General features: G+C 41.5%; 1 protein-coding gene across 8 annotated transcripts in view; it reads right to left on the bottom strand.

Moving 5' to 3' along the window:
- VPS13D (vacuolar protein sorting 13 homolog D) overlaps positions 1-19,656 on the bottom strand; it is a 259,048-nt gene that overhangs the window by 186,525 nt on the left and 52,867 nt on the right. For all 8 annotated transcript variants that reach the window (XM_040461642.1, XM_040461677.1, XM_040461651.1 and 5 more), the window contains 3 exons: positions 10,194-10,376; positions 4,959-5,181; positions 634-844 (listed from right to left, as the gene is read on the bottom strand). In XM_040461642.1, coding sequence (XP_040317576.1) covers positions 634-844; positions 4,959-5,181; positions 10,194-10,376 — 617 coding nt within the window. The remainder of the gene's footprint in view (positions 1-633; positions 845-4,958; positions 5,182-10,193; positions 10,377-19,656) is intronic.

Below are 19,656 nucleotides of genomic sequence, written 5' to 3'. Positions count from 1 at the left end.
CCACGGAAGTAATGGCAACTGAAGCAATGCTCTGAACTGCAGACATGAGCATCCTATGTTTGAGGCCAATTAAAAGGTAAATTAGAGTCAGTGCTTTAGCCTTTCTGGAGTCCTTTCAAATTGCTTACTGGAGTGAAATGGGCAGAACCGCATCTCCACTGTTATTCTGATTAAATGGAGCTCCAGGGTAAGTAGCAACAACAGGTCCAGAATCTACTGTGCTTGGGACATATAATCCAGATGTCACCACTTCCAAAATACCTTCTCTGCCATCACTACCTCCCTACCTCTGCCAAAATCCACGTTACATCTGTGCCCCTTTGCCTTTGTTTCCAAGGCCTTGGGGGCAATCCTGTAACACAATTTATAACACTGAATCAAACACTAAATTAGAGTCACCTATGTGCCTTCTATCCCTGTATCAACAGAATGTAAACTCCATAACGACAGAAGGTTTTTCTTTGCATTAGCGTAGCCCTCGTGTCTAGAACATAGCAGTGACTCAATAACCATCTGTTACATAGAAGAAATAAGTAAATACCTATCTCTTCCGGACTTACCTTCACAGCGCCGACTTCCAAGTTATTAAGACTTTACCTAGGACAGACAGTTACTCAGATGTAAACCACTCACTTGTCCAAATTCCTTTCCACCTGCAATTTCAGCCTACAAGGCTCAGTGAGGAGACTCCCTCCCGTCTGCCGCACAAAATAGGAAGGGAAGATCAGATCTCCACTGCTGTCGTCTGAGGCCTTAGAATACTCTCGTGGACGTCTCTCTGCGGCAAAGATGTCCATGTCTTGCAGATCCACGACAATGCAATCCAGCAGGCAGACGTGGTCTTCTACGTGGACCCAAGGGAAGAGAGAGAATGAAGAAAATAACACCCAAAAGGACTGGCCCTGAATAAAAACTAAAAAGCTAAAGGAAGTTCACTCTGTCTTTAGATGACAGAATCTAAAATGTTCAGAACTGCCAGCTTCAAAAAACTGACGTCCGGAGGTCTTCACCTGGCACCAAGACCTCCCCATGCGACACTCCGTGTGCTAGATACTTCCTGTCTGCTCCTCCCCTTCCGCATCACGTACATATTGTGCCACATCCCTTCAGCGTCTCGCTACTGTCCCGAGACACTAGCTGAGCTCAAAGGGTTTATGACTGAAATGATTTGACAGCCATCCCTCCCAAGGACATCCTACAGGGGTGGGGTCTCATGTAGAGATAGTGTCACCCAAAAGTCTTAGAAAATTGTCCAGCACCAGAATTCTTTTCTCAAACAAGTATGTAACCACTTCCGCTACCAGTGATCTAATCCAAATCACCGTCATTCTCGCCTGGCCCACCAGAAACTCCCCTCCAGTACACCTACACCATTCCCCTTCTGGCCTTCACAAAACCACTCTGCCCACAAAATACCTGAGTAATCCTTAAAAAAATAAACGAGACCGTAACATTCTGTTCTTTCTACGCTTTAATGACTATGTTGAATCCAAAGTTGTTTCTGCAAAACTCCCCCCTAAATCCCTATAAAACCCTGCATAAGCCCACTGCCTACTTTTCCAACCTCGTCTCAAGCCATTCTCCACCCTGCTCCTGAAGCCTCAGGCTCACTGGCCTTTGCCTCCCCCAAAACTCTCGACTGGCTCCTCTCGGTTCTTCCCTCCTGCACCATTCCGTCTTTCCCATAACATCTTACTCTGTCAACACTTAGACGCTTGCTTAGTGCCTTTCTCATCTCCTACACATGGTGGCAGGAACCATGTCCAACAGAACAAAATTATAACATCAGCATTCAGCCCACACTAAATATATCAGTTCTTGATTTTTTACTATTTTGATAACTATGTGAAAGAGATAAAAGTGGAACTGATCAGGTAGAAGGGGGTAGGGAAAGGAACAGAGGGCTTCAGAGACCCCCTAGGGTCATCACGGAATCCTAAGGATACACAGAAGCAGCTCGAAAACCACGACTTTAATCCCATCTTCATCATAAAGAAATTCTAGAAACAGCAAATCAGGAGGAGAAATACTGTTCAGAGAGAGATCTTACCAACCACCTCGAAAGTGTCCCGAATCACTTCTTAGAGGCACTCAAGCTGGCCCTCCTCCTAACCACCACTGTCCTCACGGCAACACCAGGTGGTAACAAGTGCTGAGCCGCACTGTGCATGTGCCCCCACCAGGCTCTACACGCATCACGGGGAGAAAGCGGCAGACCGTATCACGTGGGGTAAGGATTCGGGCTCTGGAGTCAGACAGCCTAAATTCACAGTCCAACTCCACTATCCACACAACCGAGGCCAAGCTAAGCTACTCAATCTCTCTAAGCCTTTTGCTCCCTCACGTGTAAAATGAGGATAAAAATGAAACTCCACAGGGGTGCTATGGGGGTGAAATGCAACGATTTACGAAAGAATGTGCCGTGCGATCTGGCACACACTAAGTGTTCAATAGCCAGCACTGTGATAAGGACTGGGATAACCTCGTTTCTTTAATCACCAACGCAACCATAAACCACCTTCCTGTCGCCTCTAGGACCACAGGGGACTACAGGGAGCAGTACCTAGCACGGTCAGTCCTTGCATGTAACAAAAGACACACAACAGCCTCGTCAGCTAGCGTCCCACATTCTCTCAAAGCCCAATCACGCTGAACTGACTTTGTGGGAATCACATTCGGTTTCCCTCTCTGACTCCTTAGAGCACCACCTCACTTATCCTATCCATCACCCACCCAGAATACATCCAAAAACCAAAAGGGGCACCTGGCTGTCTCAGTCAGAGGAACATATGACTCTTGATCTGGGGGTCATGAGTTCAAGCCCCATGTTGGGTGTAGAGATGGCTTAAATTAGAGAATAAAAATTAAGGGTGCCTGGGTGGCTCAGCTGGTTAAGCATCCAACTCTCCATTTCAGCTCATCAGGTGACAATCTCACAGTTTGTGGGATCGAGTCGCACATCAGGCTTCGCACCGACAGCGCGGAGCCTGCTTGGGATTCTCTCTCTCTGCCCCTTCCCTGTGCTTGCTCTCTCGCTCTCTCTCAAAAGAAATAAACTTAAAATACATACTTACACACATAAATAAAATTTTTAGAAACTTAAAAATAAATAAAAAAAATAAAAAACCAAAGGCCAAACTACATCAAAATAAAAAGTTCTGCACTGGAAAGGAAACAATCAACAAAACCAAAAGGCAGCCTCCTGGATGGGAGAAGATATTTGCAAATGACATATACAATAGAGGGTTAGTATCCAAAATATATAAAGAACTTCTACAAATCAACAGCCACAAAACCCAAATAACCCAATTAAAAAATGGGCCAAGATTTCTCCAAACAAGACATGCACATGGCCAACAGACACATGAAAAGATGTTCAATACCATTCATCATCAGGGAAATGCAAATCAGAACCACGATGAGATATCGCCTCATACCTGTCAGAATGGCTAAACTAAAAAACAAAAACAACAGGTGTTGGCGAGGATGTGGAGAAAGGGGAGCCCTCAAGCTTGGTAGAATACAAACTGGTGCAGCCACTGTAGAAGACAGTATGGAGGTTTCTCAAAAAGCTAAAAATAAAACTACCCCATGGTCCAGTAATCCTGCTACTGGGTATTTACCCAAAAAAAACACAAAGACACTAATTCAAAGGGATACAGGCACCCCGAGTTTTATAGCAGCATTATTTACAATAGCCAAGTTATGGAAGTAGCCCAAGAATCCACCAACTGATGAATGGATAAAGAGGTGGTATATATACAATGGAATATTATTCGGCCATAAAAAAAAGATTGCAATCTTGCCATTTGTGACAACATGGATGGAGGTACAGAGTATTGGCTAACCTAAGTAAAGTAAGTCAGCCAGAGAAAGACAAATACCATAGATTTCACTCCTATGTGGAATTTAACAAACAAACAAGCAAAGGAAAAAAGAAAAAGGAAGAGAGAGAGGGAGAGACAAGATAAGAAACAGACTCAACTACAGAGAACAAACCAATGGTTACCAGAGGGGAGGTGGTGGGGAGATGAGTGAAAGAGGTGGTGAGGATTAAGGAGGGCACTTGTGATGAGCACAGGGCCACGTACGGAAGTGCTGACTCACTATACCATACACCTGAAAGTAATAGAACCCTGTTAACTATACTGGAATTAAAATGGGGGAAAAAAAATTAAATTAAATTAAATTTTTAATAAAAACCAAAAGGCCAAAACCAGGCTCTCCTCTGGAATGACTAATTCTTTTGTTTTTTTAATGTTTTTTTATTTTTGAGACAGAGACAGAGCGTGAGCACGGGAGGGGCAGAGAGAGAGCGAGACACAGAATCCAAAGGAGGCTCCAGGCTCTGAGCTGTCAGCACAGAGCCTGACGTGGGGCTCGAACTCACAAACCGCGAGATCATGACCTGAGCCGAAGTCGGACGCTTAACCGACTGAGCCACCCAGGCGCCCCTGGAATGACTAACTTTTAAAATCTAGAGAACACCAATAACTGGATGGTTCACGTCTTTGCAAAATTGTTGCTTATAGTATCTGTTGTTACCTAATTCACACTAATATTTTTTAAGAGTTCTCTGGGGGTTTTTTAGAATTAAACAGAATAATATTTACGTAGGAAAAGGATAATGTCCAGACAGTGACTTGCAAGGATGTATCTAAGGAATCGTTCCGGCTATACTATCATCTTCTTGTGTCAACTACCCTGACCCAGAAGAAAAAGTCCTAAGAGGCCATCTAGATCCCTTTATTCACACTGTGTCTTGCTAACTGAACTGTACTGTAGAAGTCACCCCAGTGCTAAAATCTGCATCCTAAGATTCTTAAGCTTTCTAAAGCAAAAGCAAAATCAGAGTATCACTAAAGACCCGTGATCTCTGATGCACACACCGCCCACCCCCCCACCCCCCCAGGTACCCGCCACAGTCCCGTGGATTCCCCACCTTTCTCCTCTCTTACCAGGACTACCAGGAACCGGGCCGGTGGAGGGTGTGGCTTGCTGTCCTTGCTGCTTGGCCGAGGTACTCGGCGCAGACTCATTCCTCAGGCTGCCTGCACTCACTCCAGCAGGAGGCATCATAAACAGCCCCTCGGAATGGGTTCCCTTCGGGTCCTCTGCACTCGTCGTTTTCCTCAAACTGTGTTTGGGGGTACCCGTTGGGGAAGCTGAAGGCACAGACTCCTGGGAAGAAACAAAATAAAACTAGAAGACAGGAACAGGGGTGACTACTTATCTTCACTCTCCTGGAAGTCCTATTCCAGTCACTGCGCTCTTCAAAGACTCTAGGACACCTGACACTTTCCAAGCACCCCCCAGCTTCCAGAAACGAAAGGAGTAAGAGGCTCATGGCATTCCCTGCCACACGTAATTCTTTGCAGAGGTGTTACTTATAATTCAATACCTGTTGAAAACTATAGCAATCTTGCAGGAATGTATTATCTTTTGGCTTAAGATGCTAACTGTTGGTGGTTTAGCCTTAGGTCAAACACAGCACAGAGAGGAGAGGAGGAGAGGAGCTCTTTATTCTAAGAAAATGTATCTAACAGCAATGTGCTTCCAATGGAATGAAGCCATGGGAGTGTCTGGACTTTCTAGAAGTCGCTCCTTCTAGGTTTACATCTCTCATCCCTTTAAGTAACTGTGCAAATGAGAACAAAATGGAAAACATAGGAGGTTGGCCATTCCTATTATGTTTCTGTGCAAGGGCATAAAAATTAAGGACAAACACAGAGTAACATAAATGCTGTAATTCTACTGAAAACACTACATACTTTTTTTTTTACACACTGAGTACCTTCAGTTCATTGCTAACTGGGGAAATCTTCACCAGAATGATTCAATAACTGACTTTTAAGCTTTCCCCCAAGCCACCGCGCTACCTATCTGCAGCGCTTCCGATTCATTCACCCCTTCTCACAAGCAAGCTGCAGGGAGGGCAAGAATGGGTTTGCTCGTACTGTCTTGTATGTTTATTCCTCTCAGCATTGAACAGGGGATGATAATACTGTTCTCCTTCCCAGTTATCTTGAGTAGTAATTACAAGTAACAGTGGAAAAAAACAAACAAACAAAAACCAGTTCTTAACTTTCTGCAATTTTTTTTGGAAGGCAAATTACTAAGCAAATGCTCTTATTTAAATATTTCGACATTAAGGGGCGCCTGGGTGGCTCGGTCAGTTGAGCGTCCAACTTCGGCTCAGGTCATGATCTTGTGGTTCATGGGTTCAAGCCCCACATTGGGCTCTGTGCTGGCAGCTCAGAGCCTGGAGCCTGCTTTGGATTCTGTGTCTCCTTCTCTCCCTGCCCCTCCCCCATTCGTACTCTGTCTCTCTCTCTCTCTCTCTCTCTCTCTCTCTCTCCCAAAAATAAATAAAACATTAAAAAAAATTAAAAGAAAATATTTTGACATTAAAAACCTTCCCCCTTGATTAGTTTACTTAAACTCTAGGACAGTCGTTGCTCTTTCATTAGATTTATGTCTACACAGTCTATATAGTTAGTTTAAATAAATCAATGGCTTGAGGAGATTAACTGAAAGCTTCTGAAAGGCTAACTTAGAAATTATGGTTTAAGCACAAGCTGTGGTTGAGGAAAATGAAAGGAAAAGCATACATAAAAAATCCAAGCCTGCATTCATGAAGACATGGATTTGTGTAAAACAATTTCAAACGCACCGAAGTCGTGGAACTCAAAGGCAAATAACCCTTCCGCGAGCTCTGATTTCAGGATTATTTCCTGTTCTTTAACCACCAGAACACACACTAGACAAACCTCACCCGTGCAAATACACTACAGGGAAAATGGAAACGCAACGTGATTTCTGATGAAGAAAGTAATTCTTCGCTTCATCTAGGCCTCGATCAATTGAGCTTGTGGAGAGGTAAAGATCCACAGATGTATTGATCTGATTACAAATACTTTACCCAGTGACACACTCCAAGCAGCCCTTATGGAATTCTACAGATCACTGGCATGTAACAAGATAAAGCTTCTCTAGGATTTAAGGAAATAAGATCATCAAGAAATTACTACCTAGGGGGGAAAAAAAAGAAATTTCTTTTATTGGTCCTTAAGAAGGCCTTCTCTACACAGGGGGAAAGTGATTCAGGAAAGGGACAAAAAACTGATAATCAGCCTTTCCCAAATAATGAGGTGCTTTAAAGAGTTAATTTTTGGAAGTTTTCTGCTCTGAGCATATGAATGTGAATTGACTGCTGAATCCCATAAGGTTTTTCAGAATGAACAGTAAGCAAAAGAGTAGATTAATACCTTGAAGAAAAAGCGATCCTTGTATGCACTGCCACTTAAAATCAAATCCTCAAAAACAAATACAGGACAAGTTTTTCATTAAAATGCTATCAACTTTGTGCTGTTATTTGCCTTACTTAACAAGAGAAACTCACGTGCAACAATTTCTTCAAATATTTTGGCAATTCTTTAGGAGCTAACTGCCGAGTTAGCTCACGAGCCCGTACGTAGACATAACCGATGTAGAACATCGGTCCTTTATCTTGGTGGGAAGGGTAGAGAAACAAAAATGGTATTATCGAACCTGATCACCCATTCTGGTTCCAGCTGATCCCTTCCTAAAAAACTAAGTCCTCAAAAAAAAGACTTACCACAAACAAATACATCCTGAAGAACTTACTATCGGCTCAGAAGACCGCTCCCAAGGAGGGATTCGGCTCTCCCTCGGCAGGGATGGCAGCAGAGCTGGAGCAAGATGTTGGAACAAAGTGTCCCGAGGTGACAGTGGGGACAAACTTCACGTGCAAACAAAAGTTCTGATACGTTTGTTCATTATCCAGTCACGTTAACTATAAATACCGCACATTCACGGCAAGCGAGTGAGAAATTTTAGAAGCAGTTACCCATCTTTCTTTTTACAAACGGATCTTTTATGTTAAGACTCTGGTCAGTGAACAGCAAAATGCTTATCTCTTGACTGTGAAAACAGACTTTCTTCCTTAAGACCAAGGTTACTAGTTCTCTACTAGGCCTGCCGTGAAAGACCGACGCAGGCTAATTTCACTTTTGTGCTCTTAAAAAACGTACCCAAGTGAAGGTCTACTTCTCCCAATCAAAGCGGCCTCTGGCAGGAAGGCGCATCATCCCAACAGGAGGGGCTTCCTTCCTACAGCAAGGTGAGCGAGCAAGTTCTCAATCATCAGCTCTGGCTCAAGGCTGGTCTACGAAGCTACGAGATACACCTGGTGGCACGCTGCCCTCCGATGCTGGACACTGTCGTTTTGGCGCCACCCTCTGCTCTGATCACTGAATCCGGTTTCTCTGAGCGACTGCAAGTGAGGGGACATCGGAAGACCCGACCCTTTGTCCAAACACCTTCCCTCTGGTCTGAACACAAACTTATGGCTGCTATGTTCTCGCTGGCGGTCTGCACCCTTCCTGCTCTACCCACTCCCTCTCACTGCCTCAAACATTTTCAGCTCGGCATGTGTAGGTCAGTAAGAGTGAGTAAATGGAGGTGACTGGGTGGTTCAGTCAGTTAAGGGTCCAACCCTCAGTTTCGGCTCAGGTCATGATCTCACGGTTTCACGGGTTCAAGCCCGATGTCGGGCTCTGCGCTGACAGTGCAGAGTCTGCTTGGGATTCTCTCTCCCTCTCTCTCTGCCCCTCCCCAACTTGCACGGTCCCTATCAAAACAAATAAATAAACTTTAAAAAATTATTTAAAAAAAGAGTAAATGGATGAGTGAGAAGCAAAACAAATGAAAGAAAACATGGAGACAGTAACTTGAAAATAATAACATTATTTGCATTTAGGCATCACCAACAAATAAAGTCTCTGGTTGCCTTCCAAACAGAGCTGAGGTCCTTGGCGAAGTCCTGGTAAGAACTAGCACCCTAATCACACTTTTTCATTTTCTTTTCTTTCTATACCTAGACAGGCAAACAGTAACTGCTCAAATTTATATCTTTTCTGTAATAATCATCGGATTTCTTCCGTCTAAATTATTCTAATGAATCGTGTCACACCCTTTAGAAAATTCAAAAGAGCTACGGCTCTGCAGGAAAGGGCCAAGAGGACACATCCTCCTCCAGTTTACCCTCCCCACAGAGATATGACCTGAAGGTCTGTGAAGGTGATCACAGTTTAAAGCAATGGCATATAGAAGGCAGACACACCAAGTCTGAGGCCCACACTGTACTTCTGACTAGCTATATTATCCAAAAGAAATGACCTTAATCTTGAAAAATGGGGTTAATAAAACTAGATACCCCTTAGGTTGCTAAGGAGAAAAAAATAGACAAATACATAAAGAGCTTAGCACTGGGTGATGTGTAAGAAGTATTCAAAATGAACATTGGCTATTTATTGCTGTTACCAGCAATCATAAGAGCTTATAATGAAATCTTATGTATCTCCTCCTTCAAAGGCTCTTTCCCCATGTTATTAGCTGTTATACTAAAGATGGGCACAACTAGTTGGGAATTTCAGTAAGTGCTTTTCTGACAAGCGAAATGAATTTGACTTAATAAGCAAATACACTGCAAAGCTGCCCTAGAAACCAGTAAGGTTTCATCAACACACACACCTAGAACAAGACCTTGTCCCTAGTTTGGGCAGCATGAATCTCCTCAACTGCAGAAACGGGCAGGAGGGGCTCATCAGACCACCTCCAGCACTAAGTCTGGGATTTACTACATGTTCTCATTTTTGTCGTTTATTCTCAATGAGTCCAAATTGTCCCAAACGTAAAATGAAAACAACAACAATCTTTTATCCTGATTAACTCTAAACATTGTCATAAGAAATAAATAAGTGCTACCAAAGTAGTTTTAAACTGTAAAGTCATATACTGTACAAGATTTTATTATGATGATATTCTTAAACAGCTTCCAATGAATCATGGGCCAAAACCCATTCTCTGAAAAAAGGCAGGTGGTGTAAAAAGTTATTTATAAGACCAGCCTGCTAAAAAAGCATTACAGAAATGGAAAATAGGTTCTGTTGATTTGTTTGCTAAAGTAAGTTACTGCATACAATTGGTAAAGGTTAGAATTTACACTATCTCTATTAAAAGGCTAACTGAAATATCAATAAAATGTCCCAAAAAATTGTTCAAGCCACCTATACTACAAAAGTAACAGCAGTTATGAGTCATCTTATGACAACATATGAAACCTTCAAACACGAGTTGAACTGAAAAGGGAATGGATACTGATCACTCACCTTATCCTGCAAGGAAAAGGTCCCGGGAAAACCAGCAAAGAGAAACTTGTTCTTGACTTTCAGCTTCCCCAAATTTGCTACAATTAGATTATTTGATCTGGAACTTTCAGGGATAAGGAGAACAGGAGCACCCGCCTCAATATCCAGGAGAACCCGTGAACAGCGCTGGGCTTGATCTCTCACCTGAAAGAAGAAGGAAAATTGACTCAGAGGCTCAATCAATGCCCTAATCTTACAATCAAATAGCCTCCGGTTCCCAAAACCTTCATGAATTCACAATTCTAAAACAACCGAAATCGCACAGAGCATATTATACGAGCACCATGGAGTTACACTAGCAATCAGTAACAAGGGAATGGAAAACTGCTAAGTATTTGGAAATAAGACTATGCACTTTTTAATAACCCAAGGTTAAAAGAAGAAATCACAAGGGAAATAGGAAAATATTTTGGCCTAACTGCCAAAATAAGGAAAGCATGGATATTAAAACTTGTGGGATGCAAATGTCCATCGACAGACGGATAAAGAAGATGTGGTATATATTCAATGGAATATTACTCAGTGATGATAAAGAACGAAATCTTGACATTTGCAACAATGTGCCTGGAGCTAGAGTGTATTATGCTAAGCAAAATAAGTCAGTCAGAGAAAGACAAATGTATGATTTCACTTGTATGTGGAATTTAAGAAACAAAACAGATGAACATAGGGGCAAGGAAGCAAAAGTAAGACAAAAACAGGGAGACAAACCATAAGAGACTCTTAAATACAGAGAACAAACTGTGGGTAGCTGGTGGGGTGTTGGGGAGGGGGATGGGCTAAATGGATGATGGGCATTAAGGAGGGCACTTGTCGGGGCGCCTGGGTGGCTTGGTCGGTTAAGCGTCTGACTTCGGCTCAGGTCATGATCTCACAGTCCGTGAGTTCAAGCCCCGCGTTGGGCTCTGTGCTGACAGCTCAGAGCCTGGAGCCTGTTTCAGATTCTGTGTCTCCCTCTCTCTCTGCTCCTCCCCTGTTCATGCTCTGTCTCTCTCTGTCTCGAAAATAAATAAACGTTAAAAAAAAAAAAAAATTAAAAAAAAAATTAAATGAGGGCACTTGTTGGGATGAACACTGGGTGCTATATGTAAAAAAAAAAAAAAAAAAGAAAAAAGAAAACAGGTGAATAACAACAGCAAAAAAAAAAATTTATGCAAAGGATTCGAGATCTACTTATTTCTTCTAATTTAAAATCTGTGATGTATTGCCCTTGATATACTTTCACTGGCCAATTAATTAATGAATTAATGTTCTGAAAATTATTTAGCAAAATAGCTCTTATTTTCATATCATTACATTTATCTTTTCAGTTATCTCTTGTAATTGTTTTAAACCAGGCAACTTCTTAGAAGGTATATTTAAAAATTTTAATTTTATATAATTTAAATTTCTTTTTTAAATAAACTTTTTATCAAAATAAAACATACATGCAAAATGGTAAAAAAAAAAGTGGTAGTATGCACTTAAAACAGTAGAGAAAAATGTATTAAATGCTTATTTTATTTTTTTTCTTTAATGTTTATTTATCTTTGAGAGAGAGAGAGAGAGAGAGAGAGAGAGAGAGAGAGCATGGGAGGGGCAGAGAGAAAGGGGGACAGAAGATCCGAAGTGGGCTCTGTGCCGACAGTGCAACCCTGATGCTGTATCAGGATTCAAACTCATGAGCTGTGAGATCATGACCTGAGCCGAAGTCAGACACTTAACAGACTGAGCCACCGAGGCACTTCTTAAATGTTTACTTTATTTACTCTTTTTTTATTAAAATTTGTTTAATGTTTATTTCTTTTCGAGAGAGATGGAGAGAGTGCGCGCGCATGCGTGCAAGTGGGGGAGGGGCAGAGAGAGGGAGACACAGAATCCACAGCACAGAGCCCGATGCGGGGCTCAAACCCACGGTCTGTAAAATCATGACCTGAGCTGAAGTCAGACACTCAACCCACTGAGCCACCCAGGTGGCCCTTAAATGTTTATTTTATATAAAAGAATAAAGATTAAAATCAGTGATCAAAACCTCTATTGTAAGAAGCTAGAAAAAGGAAAAGCAAAACGAAGCTAAGTAGAAGGAAGAAAATAACGTAAGGCAGAAATCAGTTATTTAGAAAACAGAAAAATAATTTTAAAAATCAATTAAACACTTACACAACACAACACCCAACAGCCACAGAGTATACATTCTCCCCAAGTGCACGACATACTCGGCGAGGGTGTGGCTGGGCCAGAACACGGGCCTCTCAGTAAGTTAATTATCTGAAAAGACTGATAAAAGTGAGAAACCTCTAGCTCTATTAATCAAGAAAAAAAGGAAGAAAACAAAACTCATCACTGTCAGGAAGGAGTGCGGGACATTGCTACAGAACTTACAAATACTAAAATGATAAGGGAACAGGGCGCCTGGGTGGCTCAGTCCGTTAAGCATCGGACCGGCTCAGGCCATGATTCTAGGGTTTGTGAATTCGAGTACTGGGTCGGGCTCTCTGCTGCTAGCGCGGAACCTGCTTGGGATCCTGTCTCCCTCCTCTCTCTTTCTGCCCCTCCCCAGCTCACTCTCTCTCTTTTTCGCTCTCTCTCAAAAATAAATAAACATTTAAAAGAAAAAAAATCTTTGAAAGATAAGGGAACCTATGAACAGCTTCACGCCAACAAACTGACAATTTAGATGAAGTGGACAGATCAAGAAAACGGTAAAAGTATCCACAGACGGTAAGTAAATGAATGACGGTGGCTGTATTCCAACACAACTTTATGTATGCATGTGTTTATGTGTATATTCTCACAGGCCATAGTCTGCCAACCCCTGGAAAACTGAACACTGTTACCCTAAGATTAGACACAAGTCAGGGGTGTCTGCTCCTACCCCTTCTGTTTGACACTATACTGGAAGCCCTTGTCAGTGCCGTAGGGAAGAAAAAGAGTTGAAAGTCATACAGATTGAAAAGGACAAAGTAAAACTCTATTCACAGACAACATGACTATCTATGTAAAAAATCCTAAAGAATCTACAAAAAAGTAACCGGAACTGGTAAGTATATCTGGCAAAGTTGCAGAATGCAAGGTCAATGTATAAAAATCAATTGTATTTCTCTGTACAGTCAACAAAGAACTAGAAATTGACATTTTTAAAATATCACTTATAATAGCATCAGAAATATGAAATGTCTAGGGATCAATTTTTAATAAAAGATACATAAGATCAGTACACTCAAAACTACAAACACTGCTAAGAGAAACTGAAGACCTAAATAAACAGAGAAACACGCCATACTGAAGAAACAAAAGACTCAACACTACGAAGATGTCAATTCTCTGAAAGCTGACCGACAGATTCAACACAATCCCCAACAAAATTTCAACAGGCTTTATTGCAGAAATTGACACGCTGATTCTAAAATCCACATGAAAAAGCAAAGAATCTGGAATAGCCACGATTCTTTTCTAAACTTTTTTATTTTAAGGAATGGTTTCTATTTTAAAGTAGGCTCCAGACCCAATGTGAGCCTCGAACTCACAATCTGAGATCAAGAATCACGTGCTCTACTGACTGAGCCAGCCAGGTGCCAAAACAATTATGAAGACAGTTCCTTATGATGTTAAACACATAGTTACATGAAGCAGCAATTCGTCTCTTAGGTATTTACTTAAGAGAAACATATGTTCACACAAAGATTTCAACGCAAATGTTCACGGTAGTTTTATTCAGAATAGCCAAAAACTGGAAACTACCGAAATGTCCACCACGTGGGTGAATGGATGAACGAACAAATTTTATTACAAAGAACAGAATACTACTCAGCAATAAAAAGAAATCACACTGCTGCTATTTGCAATACAGATGGATTTCAACCAGCATTACGCTAAGTGAGAAAAGCCAGATACAGCTAGCCATGCTAGAAGATTTCATTTATAGAAAATTCTAAAAAAAAAAAAAAAAAAAAAAAAAAAAAGGCAAAATTATTATAACAGAAAGCTGGCCAATGGTTGCCAAGATGCAGGGAGGGATCAGGGGGACTGTTTGCATAGGGAGACAAGGAAACTTTGTGGATAACAGAAATGTTCGAAAAATCTTGAGTGTAGCTGTGGCTATAAGACAGTACACAATTGTTAAAACTCATTGGATTGTACTCTTAATATTGGTTAATTTTATTAGAAGTAAATCATACCACAATAAAGATGGCAAAAAATATAATACGCTAATATAATGAAATGTTTCTCATACATCGGTCAGTGAAAAGTATAGACTACAAAATAGAACAAGACAGTCTTAATTTTCTACTCATTCCTATTTTTATTGTTTTTTGTCACCTATGAAAAACACTACTTTTTAAAAAGAAAAATATAGCCCTCACAATATAAAAAGCTCTTCTTTCTTGGGTGTTAAGCACATCAACAAGTCAGGGGAATTTACAATGCAGTGAATACTGTCTTCCCTTTCTAACTGTACATGAATTGTTGGTACTGTGTATCAAGCCATGACTACTGCCTGTTTGCTTTGTTGTTTAAGTAAATTATAAAATTACAAATTACTCGTCTTCACTGTAGCAAATGCAGACAGGAAAGCCAAACGAACAGAAGAAATCTGGTGTCATCCATCACCTCACCTCCCGAGATAAATACTGGTACCATTCTGACAGTTTAGTGGAGGAATTCAGAATGGGAATCCTGGAGCCCGACTACCTGAGCTGGAGTCCCCACCCTGGCCACTTAGTAGTTTGGCAGCCTGGGGAACTCGTGAGGGCTCTGGGTCTCACTTCCCTTACCTACAAAGTGGGAGGAATGGGCCCTCCCTTAAGAGCCATCGCGAGGATCAAATGACACCACACACCCGAGACACTCAAACCCTTGTCGAGGGGCTATACTACTCGCACGGCAACCCCGTACCCTCTGAGTCCCGGTTTCGACACACACGTACACACGCAGCTGTATTTTATAAAGTTCAATGTATTCATTGAATACAGGTTCAAAACGAATAAACTATTGCTCGCACACTGAACAGCACTTCCTTTGTTAACAGGCCTTAATAGTCGCACATTATTTAATGGGAAGAGCGGAACTGTGACACAGCCAGAGTTCCGGGCAAGCAGAGCTAAGAATTTCTGCTTCCTCGTGGATAAAACGGCAATAACACGCCTGCCCACCACTCCCTCACTGGCTATAATCACAGCTAATTCTGTTTTTGTCTGGTTTGTCTCAGCTCACTAAAACAGAAGCTCCATTAGGGCAATGACCTTGTCTCTCTCGTTTTCCATTATGTTCCCACTACCTGACATTGTACGACACGACATCTGTCAATGAACAGTCACTAAATGATTCAAGCAACTCAACAAACAAGCTTGTCATAAGGACCAAATAACATATAGGAAAGCACTCTGAGAACTCCAAAGCATCATTAATGTACTATTTAACAAGCGGGCAGCATGCTTATTTGTGGTATCTCCCTTTTCCTCCTATACCTGAGTCCAAAGAAGAAGAGCAAGAAAAATAACTCGCCACCGGTGACACAGCTTCATAGTGGCGACACCCAGGTTCCAGACTGCTGCCCCAAGATTTCAGAATTGCAACACCCCATCTTAGCTCCACCAAAAATCTGCACTCCCGGTTGCTCAATGAATACGTTAGTTTAAAATAAAAGAAACAACATATAAAGCAGAAGACACAGGAAAACTACATCACACTCCTAGTGTACAAAATAAAGGAAACAATTTATATTTGGCCCAAAAAAAGGTGTATGATGCTCTTAAAACTGCAAACATCAAGATTAAAAAGAACTGTAAAGTTCTACTAGATCGTTATTTACATACACAGGAAGACACAGGAATAAAAGTCCAGCTACAGGGGCTCCTGGGTGGCTCAGTTGGTTAAGCAACCAACTCTTGATTTCGGCTCAGGTCGTGATCTCAGTTCGTGGGTTTGAGCCCCGGGTTGGGCTCTGCACTGACAGCACAGAGCCTGCTTAGGATTCTGTCTCCACCTCTCTCTGCCCCTCTCCCCCTTGAAAATAAATAAATAAACTTAAAAAGAAAAAAAGAAAGAAAGAAAGAAAGAAAGAAAGAAAGAAAGAAAGAAAGAAAGAAAGAAAGGAAGGAAGGAAGGAAGAAAAGCAAGCTACAAGCCAAAGGTAGAGGACACTACCTGTCACCAGTACAATCAGGAGAAAGGAATTTAAATTTCAAATTAGCCTCAATCTTAGTAGCAGGTCTTTAGCTCTCTCCATGAATCTAAGCAATGCAAAATCTTAAACCTAAGTAATTCAAACTACTAGGATTAAAGATCCTTGAGCAGATCAGTTTTCCTTCAGAGCCCACAACTGCTCAAGACAGACTCTCATTCCTTAAAGGTCTACTGACCGACTGCTTGTCTTCCATACCTCGATATAACAAAAACTTCAGACACTTACCTGTTTAATTCCTACTTATCCCAGAAGTGAAACCCAATGACACACTAACGTACAATGTCATTTCCTAGCCCTACTGAGTCTTCACAATAACTCACTGCTGCTTAAACCACACAGGTGAAAGTAATCGTTGTAAGGGTACGTAATAGACAACGTTTATTAGAAGTATCATATTGAGAGCCACGAAAACGTTCATGGCTTTGGCCAAACAATATCACTTACAGGATTCAATACTGTAAAAATACTTCAAAAAATGAAGAAAAAATATGCGCACAAAGCTGTTCACAGAACCATAACTCATAAGAATGAAACACTGGAAACAATTTAAATGTTAAAAAACAGGGACATGGTTAAGTAAACTGACTTGATGGGTCATACAGTTATTAAATAGGACTGCTATGAAAAATGCAAAGCAAAATGGAAACAGATTATGAAAAAGGTTAACATGCTGGCTTCCAAAGTGTATGCATAAAACTGACACACTTTATGTTACATTACATGTATGTACTGTATGCTATTCCTCACTTCAAACGCTTTTTTAAAAAGCATACATAGATGGAATTAAAGTGTTTTTAATTATTTAGAAAATAAAAAATAAGGGACGCGTGGGTGGCACAGTCAGTTTAGCGTCCAACTTTTGATTTCACCTCAGGTCATGATCCCAGGCTCATGGGATTAAGCCCCAGGTCTGGCTCCTCGCTGAGCATGGAGCCTGCTCAAGATTCTCTCTCTCACTCTCTCTCCTCCCAACCCCACCCCCTCCCCCCCTTGTGCGCCTAAAAAAAAAAAAAAAAGCGAAAGAGAAAAGAAAAATAAAAAAATAAAATAAAAAGCCTAAGCAGGTCATATATGCAATAACGTCATTTTACGCCATTATTGACCCAAAATAAAGAGGTTCATAAGTGCTGACAAGGATATGAATTCAAAGGAATCCTTACACATTGCCAGTGGGATTGTAGAATTGTCTAGGAAGACAATCTGGCACTATCTTGTAAAGATAAACACGTGTGTACCCCGTGGCCCAGTAACCCGCTCCTAAGTATCTCCGAGAAATTCTTTCACATGTGCACCAAGAAACGTTGCACACGACAGCAAAACACCATAAACAACCCACATGTTCAACAGGAAAATGGATAAATCTGTGCTCCACAAAACGAAATACAACAGTAAAATTAAACAACCGTGTAACAACCCGAATGTATCTAACTAAATGACAATATGAAAATGAAAAAACGGGGCACCTGGGCGGTTCAGTCGGTTAAGCGTCTGACTTCGACTCAGGTCACGATCACACAGTTTGTGAGTTCGAGCCCCACATCAGGCTCTGCACTGATGTGCGGAGCCTGCTTGGGATCTTCTCTCTCTCGCTCTCTCTCTGTGCCCCTCCCCCACACACTTTAGCTCTCCCAAACAAACTTTAAAAATAAATAAATAAATAAATAAATAAATAAATAAATAAGAAAATGAAAAAAAAAGCAAGTCACAGAACATTAAATACAGCTTAAACCATTTTTATAAAGATCAAAACAAATGAAACAAAAGATATTATATGGAAACTTTTTTTTTTAAAGGGACTAGAAGATCCAAGAATCAGGAGAGCAGTTACCTAAGGAGTTGACAGAGGAGTGAGATGGGGAAGGAACATGTACAACGTTAGCAATGTTTTCATTTTTATTTTGGTGGCAGGTCATAAAGGTTCATTTTATTATCATACTTTGAAACTTACATGCTACCGATATTCTTTTAGGTGTGTCAAATAATAAATCTGTTTTAAAAGTTTCTAAAGAGAGGGGGGAGAAAGGTTATACACTCTGATTACAATCATGGAAACATGCACAGGGAGAAACGAGAAAACAATGAAAACAGATTAAAACATACCTCGGGTGTACCTTGGTAAAACTGATTCTTTTTTTCCACGTTCTCTACATGTTGACTGTGCTTTTGTATTTTTTTTTTTCAACGTTTTTATTTATTTTTGGGACAGAGAGAGACAGAGCATGAACGGGGGAGGGGCAGAGAGAGGGAGACACAGAATCGGAAACAGGCTCCAGGCTCCGAGCCGTCAGCCCAGAGCCCGACGCGGGGCTCAAACTCACGGACCGTGAGATCATGACCTGGCTGAAGTCGGACGCTTAACCGACTGCGCCACCCAGGCACCCCTGTGCTTTTGTATTTTTAAAAAATATATATTCTCTCAAAGATACACTGTTTCCAGGGAGAAAAACTGAGTGGTTGAGGAAAAGTAATTGAGAAGGAGACTTTTCTCCAAATGTCCTTTAACTTTGATTCTGTACTAAATCAATATGTAACATACTCAAAAAATTTAAATAATTTAAAAATTTTTTTAATGTTTATTTGTGACAGAAAGCGAGAGAGAGTTAGAGCAGGGGAAGGACGGGGCGGGGGGGGGGGGGGGACAGAAGATCTGAAGCAGGTTTGACACTGACAGCAGAGAGCCCAATGAGGGACTGGAACTCACGAAACACGAGATCATGGCCTGAGCTAAAATCAAGAGTTGGACACTTAACCGACTGAGCCACCCAGGTGCCCCTTTAAAATAAAAATTTTTTTAAATTAACAACTCAGGAAACAATAGATGCTGGCGAGGATGCGGAGAAAAGGGAACACTTCTGCACTGTTGGTGAGAATGCAAACGGATGCAGCCGCTCTGGAGAACGGTATGGAGGTTCCTCAAAAAATTAAAAGTAGAGATACCCTACGACCCAGCAATTGCACTACTAGGTATTTATCCAAAAGGATACAAAACTGCTGATTCGAAGGGACACATATGCCCCAATGTTTAGAGGAGCACTATTAACAATAGCCAAATTAGGGGCGCCTGGGTGGCGCAGTCGGTTAAGCGTCCGACTTCAGCCAGGTCACGATCTCGCGGTCCGGGAGTTCGAGCCCCGCGTCAGGCTCTGGGCTGATGGCTCAGAGCCTGGAGCCTGTTTCCGATTCTGTGTCTCCCTCTCTCTCTGCCCCTCCCCCGTTCATGCTCTGTCTCTCTCTGTCCCAAAAATAAATACACGTTGA

This window comes from Herpailurus yagouaroundi, unplaced genomic scaffold (assembly GCF_014898765.1).
Source record: "Herpailurus yagouaroundi ecotype Mexico unplaced genomic scaffold, PumYag 77, whole genome shotgun sequence".
Taxonomy (NCBI): Eukaryota; Metazoa; Chordata; class Mammalia; order Carnivora; family Felidae; genus Herpailurus; species Herpailurus yagouaroundi.
The sequence above is the reverse complement of the archived record's forward strand: the minus strand, read 5'-3'. Positions and strand labels throughout refer to the sequence as shown.